This window comes from Elaeis guineensis, chromosome 11 (genome assembly GCF_000442705.2).
Source record: "Elaeis guineensis isolate ETL-2024a chromosome 11, EG11, whole genome shotgun sequence".
NCBI classification, from domain to species: domain Eukaryota; kingdom Viridiplantae; phylum Streptophyta; class Magnoliopsida; order Arecales; family Arecaceae; genus Elaeis; species Elaeis guineensis.
Genome location: NC_026003.2, coordinates 19,408,721 through 19,420,700, shown reverse-complemented (window position 1 = coordinate 19,420,700; position 11,980 = coordinate 19,408,721). Strand labels below are relative to the sequence as shown.

At 37.2% G+C, this 11,980-nt stretch overlaps 1 protein-coding gene across 1 annotated transcript; it reads right to left on the bottom strand.

Moving 5' to 3' along the window:
• Positions 1-4,382: 4,382 nt before the first annotated feature.
• Positions 4,383-10,262, bottom strand: LOC105033106 (alcohol dehydrogenase-like 3). The gene is made up of 10 exons (XM_010907758.4): positions 10,167-10,262; positions 9,946-10,082; positions 9,668-9,717; positions 9,228-9,568; positions 7,795-7,877; positions 7,616-7,691; positions 6,904-6,965; positions 6,270-6,365; positions 5,342-5,503; positions 4,383-4,746 (listed from the first exon to the last, which is right to left on the bottom strand). Exons 1-10 carry the CDS (start codon positions 10,231-10,233, stop codon positions 4,630-4,632), a joined length of 1,191 nt encoding a protein of 396 aa, XP_010906060.2. The 5' UTR covers positions 10,234-10,262; the 3' UTR covers positions 4,383-4,629.
• Between the last annotated feature and the right edge of the window lie 1,718 nt (positions 10,263-11,980).

Below are 11,980 nucleotides of genomic sequence, written 5' to 3'. Positions count from 1 at the left end.
ACAAGCTCGCCGTCGGCACATAATGCCTCTCACACGAAGACGAGCAGTGCTAGATGCCACAAGCACAAGATTGCTGCAGGCACACAATGCCACTCGTGAGGACTAACTTACCAGACCCTCATGAAGATCTCGATGGCTCCGAGGTGGGGCTAACTTACAAGACTCCGAAGAGCCTGAATCGCTCGAGAAGATAAGAAGTGCTAGATGCCATAAACACAAGATTGCCACAGGCACACAACATCACTCGTAAGAGATTATTGATTGGGCGCTAGAGAAAGAATAAAAAAAAGACAGTGTATGGATGGAGGTATCATGTCAATAGTACTCCTTTCATCTAATTCTCAAACTCAGGAGTAGAGGGATATATTATGGTGATATCATAGATGTCTCGAATTTATAGCTCTATGAGCTATGACTATACTGTGAAGAGGCATACTGTAAAAAGCTACCTTCATATGAGCTGAGTTGACCCGGATATGAGCTCTTCTATGCTGATACGAGATTCTCTGAGCATCTATAATCATATGAGCTGACATCAAAAGTAATAAATTTTTCACGTAAAGAACATATGAAGGTTAAAATCTCTCCTGATTGACAACCTATGCAATTAATAGGTAGGACCCTCATCTGCCATGAGGTGACACCACTCATTCAATAAGGCTAAAAAATCAAGCACAAACTTCGAGGTTATTCAAAAGGGATATTCAAATCTCTCACTCAGTATGCTACCAGCAACGATCTCCTCACTTCACGGGAGTGATCAAGAGCTGAATTATCTTGTCAAATAAGATAATTTCATCGATACGGTAATCTCGAGATCGTACGATCTCACAGCTAACAATCCAGTTGTCCAACACCTTTCTATATGAACAAATCAGAGCTCCAAGGATCTAAATAAGTCAAATCAAATCCCTTTCAGAGAACCAGTTGCTGCTCCTTTGTTCTCTGTTTTTCTGACTTAAGCGTCAGAGGATCCTCACCGGAGCCACAACTTTCGGTTTGAAACTTATTTTGTAGGTCACTCCAATGCCGACATCCTTGCACGAGGATCAGGCATCCATCATCCGACCTCAGCCTTCCGTCTTCCGGCCTCGACCGATCTAAGCAGCAACAGAACCTAAATAATACCTTTTGACCAGTCTTTTTGAATGAGATCATGGGACTTTACATAGAGACATCTAAAAAATTACTAAAAAAATTTATTTAATAAAACATGTTCTATGCATTAGTTGTACCACTTGAATTCAATCTCAAACCCAAATTAGGGCTTTGACACCACTAATTTGATGGACTCAGGTATATATCATGATGTTCTTAATGGAAGACTCATATTTTGTTTGTGGTATGAAGGTGATAAAAACGTGCTCAAACGGTTTTAAGAACTTTTACTGAGCTATGATGTGATTCTGGAGTTGAATTTACAATCCCGGGAGATGTTGAGACCATGAAAGGACACAATCCTCTAAGCTTTAGTATCTGTAGGTATATATACTAATCTACACGCGCAATCCTTCAGACCTTTATTCACCTCTAATCTCTAGCAAATTGCAAACCAAGGGGATGCTTTGCAATAAGGAATTAATCTATTGCTTTACATCAATCTTTCATTCTCTCTATGTCACCGTCTCTTTTTTCCTTGGAGAACCAGCCGAGTGTGCCACGTACACCCTCTTTCTCTTGCTTGGTTTGCCATACTTCCCACACTCTCGTACTCAAACCCAACTTGTGAATGAATATAAGAGTCTCTGGGCTCGTGGCTAGTGCTAACGCGAAAGTCCGATTAAGAGTTGGACTTTTATTTTTATAGTGTCCCTTGATTGGGCACCTCTTTATCTAACTAGGAGTCCGAACTCCGCATGAGGAGTTTGACCTAGGGTGGTAATTGAGTTGAATCAGATCATAAACGAATCAAATCAGATGTGGGTTGGATCAAAAAAAATTAAATCTAAACTCAACTTATTTATTAAACAGGTCAGAATTTACAACTTGAATATGTTATATTTAATAAACAAATAATCCAATCCAATCTATTTAATAAACATATTATATTAATCTAACTCAATCCAACCCATTTAACCAATTAACATGTTTATTTGTCTCCTCTCTCATCACTTCTATAAACCCTTTAATGATGCTAACAATAGCAGGAATGATGGAGAAGACCAACAGGGAATCCATCCGACAAGATCCATAGACAATGTGGCAAGACGAGATGGTGAAGTAGGTGGAGAAGTCACAACAGTTGGTGTAGTCTCTCTCGAGGCTACCAGCTTGCTCCATGGCCATCGCCTATTGGAACCTTGATGACCCCCATCCACACAATGCTACCATCGTGCTAAGGGTTCTGGCTAAACAGCCTAATGAAGGTCTTCCATCGAGGCTCGACCACAAACTTCAACCACTCACGAACCTTTATGACAGCCCTCCCCCTATCTATCATCCACCCTTGTGGTCGGGCTCAATAGTCCTTATATTGTCTCGAAGATAGTGACGACACAATAGGTTAAATAGGTTAAACAGGTCAAATTCTTAAAATATTAATCCGATCCAAATATTAAATAAGTTAAACGGATTGATCTGCTTACAATCCAAACTTGTTTAGCTAAATCCAAATCTATTTATAGTGGGTTGAATAGATGGACACGTCATATTTTGCCACCTATAATTTGTCCCCCATATGTAGAGGAGATAAAAGAAGAGGGTCTACCCACTAGGGAAAGTGGTTGCCTACCTAGTTTAACCAGGATAAGACCTACTCAAGTTTATGTTTTGCTTGACTAAGCTTAACTCAATCCAATTGGACTATTCTAGACCCAATCCTAGACTTGATTAGTGCTCCAATTAGTTCTGAAACTTATTTGTTTTATCCGAGACTAATAATGAGAGAATAAATAATATTTATAGATAGGCCATGCATGCTAGGCATATTACTGAGATATGTCAACTTATGCTCCTTGCATCACTAATAATCCACCCTGTCAAGTTTGCTACATCACACATATGGCCCCCCATGGGGATACATGGTGCCCATGTTATACTATTAAACCCCTGTAAGCTAGAATGAAACCAATAGTTCCCTTATTCTACGTGCTATAACATAGTTCCCCTTCACTCCATCCTTGCACACTCATTGAGAACATATGCACATTTGGCACTTAGTCATGCAATGTCCCATTAGGACCTAGAATCATACCATGTACATTTAGATAAAAGTACTCATGCAAAACCCATTACAAAATAAATAATTATTAAATAAAACAATTTTGACAAACTTAATTACTTACATTTTAAAATAATTTCAATTCCATGATTCTGATGTTTGAACATAACTTTGTCCTAATACTGACGCATTGCCTTGTGATGGTTTTTTTTTGTTGGATGTCTAACTCTCACTCGCATATGCATGGTAACCATTATATTATATATCAGGGATATGGTCCAAGATATTATAGTGGATAATGGGTTGACCCCCATTTACTAATCTAAGAATACAATAAGGTATAATGGAAATACCTTAATATTTAAAATTCAATTCATACTTTTTTTAATATTTAAATTATATTCTGATTTTGATTTCAATTTTGGTCATAAACCAAATACGTCAAAGAATGTGGTCATTCTAATCCTTGTTCCAATCCTTCCAATTTTGATTTCAGCCACGAATTAAACAAAAATTCAAAAAATGGGAATGCCAATATTCCTTATTGTGTTTGACTTGTAACTAAAATTAAAATTTGAATAGAAATAAATTTAAATATTAAGAAGAGTTTGGATTGATTTTTGAGAGGTTAAGATATTCCCATTCTCCTTGAAACTAAAATTGAAATGGATCACTCCCCTCTCAACCATTTGGTTGGAGAAAATCCTATTGATCCAATTCCAAGAAAATGAAAATATCCGATCCCCCCAAATCGAATACCTAGTCTCTCCTATAATTAAATTCTCATTTGATTCCTATTCCAATTCAAATTTTAATTTTGGTTATGAAACGAAATGAATCGAGAGATATGGTCATTCAATTCCTATTTCAATTCATTTTGATTATGATTCATCCTAAATATAAATAATATATTTTTTGAATTAAAAAGACTATAATGCAGTAATCTTCAATCCTCCTGTGTTGCCTTATTTACTCATTTAATGTCAATTATGTTACTTCACTCCTAGATATAAAAATAAAAATCCTTTTAGTTATGGGCTATGAAATTGGATGTTGGGGTGGCACCACTTTGCTTACTATTATTCGAAGCAAAGTACCATAGGCAGAGTCATTGTCCACCAAAGATAATTAAGCTAAATAATTACACATAAGAAAATCATACATATAAATGCAAGTCAATGACTTCAATAACCAAAAATATAATTATTGAATTACATCACATGCCTAGCAATTGCACCCTCTTCCATCTAAAATTTGATATTGTGTTCAAAAAATCTTATGATTTCTAAGTGTTTGACACAGATAATAGCGGCCAGTGGAGCTACCAGTGCCATCTGAAAACAAGAAAAGTTACCATAATTTTTATGATTACCTTTATATCATTACTTTATATAATTTGCTAGTCTGAAAGATACATGCAACGTTATTTCCCTACAGGAAACTTTCTAAGCGGAAGATGAAAATATGCGTTACAGGTGCAGTAGGCACCTCAATGACTTCCCCTCTGATAGCAGCTGAAGAGCTTCATTTATATTAGCGAACGGCAGCTCATGGGTTATAAACCCATCCAGATTTATTTTGATTTCCTACAAGAGTGCAAATAGGCAAGATTATAAAAGGCTATTGTTGTTGAAAATTACCATGAGGAGAATAATTAGTCACACAAAAGGTTTCTAAGATATGTAGCACTTTGTGACTCCACAACAACCCTATGAACCAATCAATATTCTTTTCATGCTGGGTAGCACAACAAACATTTCTACCTTCTTTTCTCCTCATACATAGGGTTGTTGTTATTATACATAGGGTTGTCAATGGGTTGGACCGGCCAGAACGGTCCAAAGTCCTGATGCTAAACCAGTGCAGGCCCAGCTTTGAGAATTTTGGGCCGGGCTTGGATATTGAAGCCCGGTCAAAGGTCAGTCTGGGCCAGTGCTATGTAAATGGTGAAAACTTTAATGGGGTTATTCTGAGCCAGGCCAAGCATGAGAATACGTACCATGTCAGCTTGAGATTGGGCTTGACACCTTCAGGCCAAATCCAGGCCAGGCCAAGCTCGGTCCTGAGGTTTAAACCTCTGGCTTGCTCCGGGACTAGGCTGGCCTGACCCCATCTATTGACAACCCTTATATGTGCGATGAAACAAGAATTTATTGTTCTAATTAAGGTTGCGAGACTGACCCCATTCATGTATTTATCCACAAAATCTGGCAATTGGGATTTCCCTTTAAAATCTCCAAAGACACTTCCAGTGATCCTTCGGCCATCAAAGAGCTCCATCGGATGGAGCGGCAGCAACCTTGGGGTCGAATGGATCCCTAAAACCACTGTAAAACCCCATCCCTGTTTGTTCAAGAAAAATAATTAAGTGAACTTGTGAGAGATCTAAGAATTTTATATAAAGGACAGAAATTCTGGAAAGATTGTCAATTAAGAAATATAGAACCAATGAATGAACAAACCTTAGTTTTTCTCAAAAAGCATCTTAGAATTGAAAAAAATCACAAGTCAAATATCTAATATGCTTTTTCAGTATCTCCATGTTGTAGATGACTTGTCCATGGTTTCTAGAAGATAGAATGTTACACTATGAAATGAATTTAGACGCATGAAAATATCTCATAAAAACCAGAAGCCTTGAATCGTTTTCCCTCTACTTTCCATGATTATTAGATCACCTCTCCCAACATTTTTGTTCTCCTAGCAAAACTATGACTATAATTGTAGCCCTACATCATACATGTTTAATATCAACCAATTCGGTCCATGCTATACGTTGTCCGGTCTTCCCCGACATACTAATCCTTGGCTATCAAAAGGTTGATCGCATTATTCCGGAATAAGACTGGTCAATTTAGGTGGCATGATCCATTATCTAAGAATAAGAATCTTCAAATAAAGAATGGAAGGTGACGACCAACCATATGACCCTTGGAAATTAAAGCTACTAGTGCTTTTGGTTCAATCTCTGAGCTTGGTTCGGGTTTCCCCCGTCCTTCAGGTTATGGACGGTTCTGAAAACGTCCCAGGCAATGACTGTAATAAAGGTGGTCTTAAGCACGAATCAGAAGTCAAGTTGGAGAAGGAAAGTGATAGCCGTAAAACGTACGTCATGGGTTGACGAGAAAGCCTCACGGAGTACGTCCAAATTTCCTGCACACTCGAAGCTGTAGTCCACCCCTCCATTCGTCATTTCCCTGATCACCTGCACACGTTGCCATCGATTTGGTCAAGCAAGCAAGTTTAATTGCAACCATGTAACATCCATTCCTTCCTATGCATTTAAAAACACATTAAAGTTGGTCCTAAGAGGTTCAGATGCACTTTAATATTTGATATTGAAAGTTCTTCTTCTTCTTTCATTCTAATAGGCTTGGGATAGATGAATTTATATAGTTTATTTCTTGGTACACATTCTTTGCTTTTCTCTCTCTTTAATGTTTGAATAAGAGGGTGAAAAAGAAGCACGTATTGCAAATGGAAGCTAATCAACTCATTCCCACCACCAATAGTTAAGTGGAGATTCGAGATGGTCTCTGGATACCATTCACAAAATCCATGCGTGAACGCTGTAAGGAACTTAGAAAACTAACATGACATTTTAAATATGTTCTTCACAATTGTTTGAATTTTGATATTTAAGCTTTAATAATATTGGAAAAGCAGTCACATATCATGCATGGTTAAATTTTAGCACAAAAAAATTGGATATTTCTTGTTAGAGAATTAAATGGTTATTATACCTCGTTCACCGGCTTGCCACAGTCTCTGGGGTTGATAAATTTTGTGATGCCCATCTCTCGCCCTGCACGTTAAGCAAAAGATAGAACAGGAACCTCTCATAGGCTAGCTTGCTTTTCAAATCAAGGAATAAGCTTTCATCATGAAAGAAAAAATCAAGGAATACTTTTATGAAGCAATTCAAGTTGACACAAGGTAGGTAATTATTCACCAATCTATAATTTAATATGTAACAGAAACAAGCTTCACATAATTACTGAAAACTAAATCTTCCTCCGTGCAGTATTTGTCTAGGTGTGTGTGCGTGTGCATGACATGCATGCATGCGTGTGTTTTTGTGTTAAAATGTGGGAATTGATGAAATAAAATGTACCAAAGTATAGCACGTAATGCTGATGCATAACCTTCCAGAGTTATTTTCTTCGACTTGTCAGTCACGTAACATGATAATGACTAAAAAGATTTCTCAACCACAAAACTAATGTCAAAATGCTTGGTATTATGCTCCTATGTATGATAGCAAAATCTGAAACTTCTTGCATAAAACCCATAGTAGAAAAGTAATACAACAAGATGTGTCTCGTTTGTTTCTAATTAATGCAAAGTACTTGATAACATAAGATTTTATAGAAAATGAAACACATTATTTGAATCTAAACACATTGAGGTTCTCATCAAATTTATCTAGTCTTTTCATGCTTGACAAAACCATACCTTTGTCAAATTTTTCCAAGTTGATGTCAACACCGATAATTTCTGAAGCCCCTCTCAGTCTGGCACCTTCTGCAACCTGCACAATATTGTTTAGTTTGAAATATTTCAACCACAAAAAAGAGAGAATGCTACAAAATCTGTCTTGATAAATTAAATATATATGGTATGAAATTGCGAACCGCAAGGCCCACAGCACCAAGCCCGAAGACTGCCACGGTCGAACCCTTCTTTACATTTGCAGTATTCCATGCAGCACCCACACCTTTCAGTTTAACAAATATATATTCAAACGCAAAACAGATTATAAATATTTGACTTAGATTCTTTTTTGGGAAGAAAAATATGGATTTTAATGAGAAGAATGACAAGAATTGAAAACATAATAATCTCACAAGGTTATTACATCAATTGAATTAATGGTATAGTTGCATATTAAGATGAAGTGTGAGTTTAGATGTTCTGTTGATAGAAGGAGATTAATTGGAGTTTTATCATCTTCTCCATCAATCTGGTACTTCTTTCTCCACCATATTTCTTCATGATCTCCTCCCGCCGCCGATCCCAGCAACTGTTCGATAAGTGCTGCTACCATATTTCTACTTAGGATTCACATGGAATTTGGTGTCTTTCTCAATTTATAGACTTCAAGTAGAGTTTCTTTTTAGATCCTGCTGTTGCATATCATGTACAGTTTCGGAGTAGGCTTGAACGTGGAACATTATATCATTTCTCGTACCGCTTGCTTGTCTAGATAACAAGGGAAGTACACACCTATAATATCTTCTAAAAAGCCGTTTGGTACATAAGCAGTGTGTTGTTGTCATGTTTGAAATTTTGCTGGCCACATTGCAGATTTTTTTTCCGACAGATTAATAATAAAAATCAATAAATTGTGATTTTTCCCCAAAAGACTATTAAGAAGAATCAAACCCAGTGGTCAATCACCCAAATGCATGTTATCCCTACCATTATTACTCTTAGGTCCCCACACTGATAATGGTTAATTCTCAAGGAAAACTACTGCCATGGCAATGTACTATCAAGTAGCATCAGTATAGAAACGTTGATTTTAAGATTTGTTTGAATGATTGGATCCAAAATCTTATAAATTCATAATCCAACCATCAAAAATAATGAACTAATAATTAGCCACATATTTTATTATAAGTATCCAGCACCATTTTTGAGTGAGCTGGTCCGAATCTCATAGGAAGAAAAAAATAATCTGATCAGCAGATTATTATTTTTTCTTGTAGAATTTGGGACACCCTACCCAAAAATGATCCTGGATGCCCTTAAACATAGGGCCTAACCTGTTTATAATCTTAATATTTTTATGATTGGATCATGAATCCCATAAGAATTAAGTCCAACCATCCAAACATGCCCTAATTGATAAGATTATCCCATGCCATGAGGGTTTACATGTGAAGTCACTGCTTAACTAATGGAAAGAGTACTGCTATGGATTACTCATTTTAATCACTGCTTAACTAATTAGTTCACTGGTTTATATGCAAATATGGCATCAACAAAGGGGCCAGTTAAGGCATGGTTCAACCGGTCACTGGCTTCTACATAAGACTGATCAACTGAAGGTCATAGCAAATACCTGTAGAAATGCCACAGCTAAGCAAGCACATCCTTTGGAGGGGTGCAATCGGGTTAATTTTAACGACGCAGGCGTAGTCAAGTACTGTGAACTCGGTGAAGGTGGAGGTGTTGAGGAAGTGGTAGACGGGGCGGCGCTTCCCGGCCCGATCGATGACGGAGAACCTGCTCCGGCCATCGCCGGCCATGACGCTCTTGAAGGGATCCACCCGGAACCGGGCACACAGGTTGGTCATGGGGGATTCGCAGTGGGTGCACTCGCCGCACTCCCCATTGAAGATGGGAACCACATGGTCCCCCTCCTTCAAGTCCTCCACGCCCTCCCCCACGCTCTCCACCACCCTGTCCACATGCAGCCAAGCCTCATATCAAACTTAAGAACGTTACATAATTATAATACGTTGTTAATATATAGATATTAATTGTTGGCAATTTGCTTACCCAGCGGCCTCGTGGCCAAGGATTCGAGGGTATGCACGTTGCATCTCATTCTGGTATCACAGTAGGAGGGAGACAGGCAACAAGAAAGCATGGTGAGGAAAAATAGAAGCAAATTGAAGGGAATAAGAAGAGGAGGAGAGAAATATCTGATATATGATCATATATATAATTTGGTTTGGTAATTTTTTTTTTCCTTTCTTTACCCAAAAAACAAAATAGTATGAATGGAGATTGGTGTTCTTTTTTTTTTTTTTTTTGGTGGAATTTTAGAACCATACCAGGCCTTTCCAAGCACCGAGATCGGTGTGGCAGATGGAAGTGAAGAGGATCTTGATCCGGACCTCCATTTTTTGAGGGGGCTCAACTTGCACCTCCTCTATCACAAAGGGTTCTTCTGGACCCCATACAACGGCAGCTACACACAGTGAAAAAGATCAAGAAATATTTAGATTTAAAAGAACAACAAACACACACAGAGAGAGAGAGAGAGTCTTGATACCTTTACAAGTGATAACTTTGCCGGCGGTATGGAAGCCATCAGCATATTCTTTGCCAGTGTTCCCCATCTCTCTCTCTCTTGTTCTCTCGCTCTCTCTGTCTAATGAGATGTTAATATGGTTGTGTGGGAAAAGCCATATATATTATAGCCAAAAGAAGACAAAAAGATATATGCAAGGAGTCATCACACCTGGATCGATACAGTCAGATAGGATATCTCATCTTGCCAAAATAATTTTTAATTATTCTCAATATTTGTACAATGGTTCTGTACACAATTACATTTGTTATTTGTTATATATATATATAAAATAAGGGCTAAATAAAGAAGGGCTATAAAAGACAAGTCAAAATCAAGGGAAAGAAATTGATATTTCAATAAATGGGGATCAAATATGATATGATGCTCAGTCCGGAAACTGGCAAACCAAGAAGAATCTTAGTCAGAAAATGATGATGCTATGATGCCTCTTTTGGCCTGCATCACTTTCTATTCTTGTCTAGATAATGTTTAAAAATAAAAGTGCTGAATTCAAAAGAAATTATCTAAGAGTCATAAATATGTGCTTCTTTTCTCAAAGAAAAAGGAATCTTTTGTATAATAAATTTTATTCCTAATAAATCGGTGAAAAGCCAGTCAGATCAATTTTGTTCAAAATTCTGCATACGTTCTTACGTTTTTTTTTTTTTTTTAAAAGAAAAGGACTAATGAAACCTTTTGCGTCTCCCGGCGGCCACGTCGCCCACCATCTTTGACCCAGCTCTTGGTTCTGTGTAGGCCCCATGGACCGTTTGACAAGTACGCCCAGTTCATGTCGTAAATTGTACGCTGCATGTTGAATTGTGAATTGAGCCCAGGAAATTATTGGGCCAGGGTTGGATATGAAAGGATGCATCGTGTAAATTATACGCTCGTTCTTTGACGTAATATTATATATTTATTTTTATATAAATGCAACATAGACGCGTTTTCTTCTATATTTTTAACATTTTTGGTTCTATTATATTAGTTGAATATTATTTTTATAATCAATAAGAAAAAAAAATTATTAGATAAACTAGATCCATCTTGGATGTACGGTGCAATAAATCCATCTAATTAATAATATCACCTTAGGATGGTGAATGAATCCATGTAGAGCAATTTCACCCTAGGTATATATGTCATCCAGCTAACAATTTTTTCTCTCCTAAAACTACTAAAATTAATTAACATTCGGTCCCTATGAGATTTTGACCCAAATTTGGAGTTGATCCGGGTCGATCAACATTTACATCATCTCTCAAATCCGAATAACATACAAATAGGAGTTTTGAGCCATGCTTAAGTTGTGTTTTAAACCTATATAGATTCTTGGAGTAGCCACCGAGCACAGTGAATGACCAAGTTCTCCTCTACTCTTCTCTCCCGTTTCATTTGCTTCCTTTTGGGTCTCCATCCAATGTTGAGGTATAGAGACTTAGACGAAGTCTTTTGTTGCTCCTCATGCTTCGGGAGATCCAATGATTCCCTACCGAAATTCCTATTATTTGAATTTTGAAGTTTGTATTGGATCCTGTCTGGTTTGAATTTGCAATTACAGTCATTTATATAGTTTATGCAACATACTGTAACGTAATATCCAAATACTTAATACAACTAATAAGTTTGTCTATTTATAAATGTTTTACACGTAATAAATTCCATGACTTATGACTCGTGAGTTATAAATTGGACGGTCAGCTTCTGAACAGACTCTCTAAATTATTATTAGTGCATCACCACGAAAGAACGAAAGCTTCCACACGAAAACCTTTGATAAAACTGGATACATC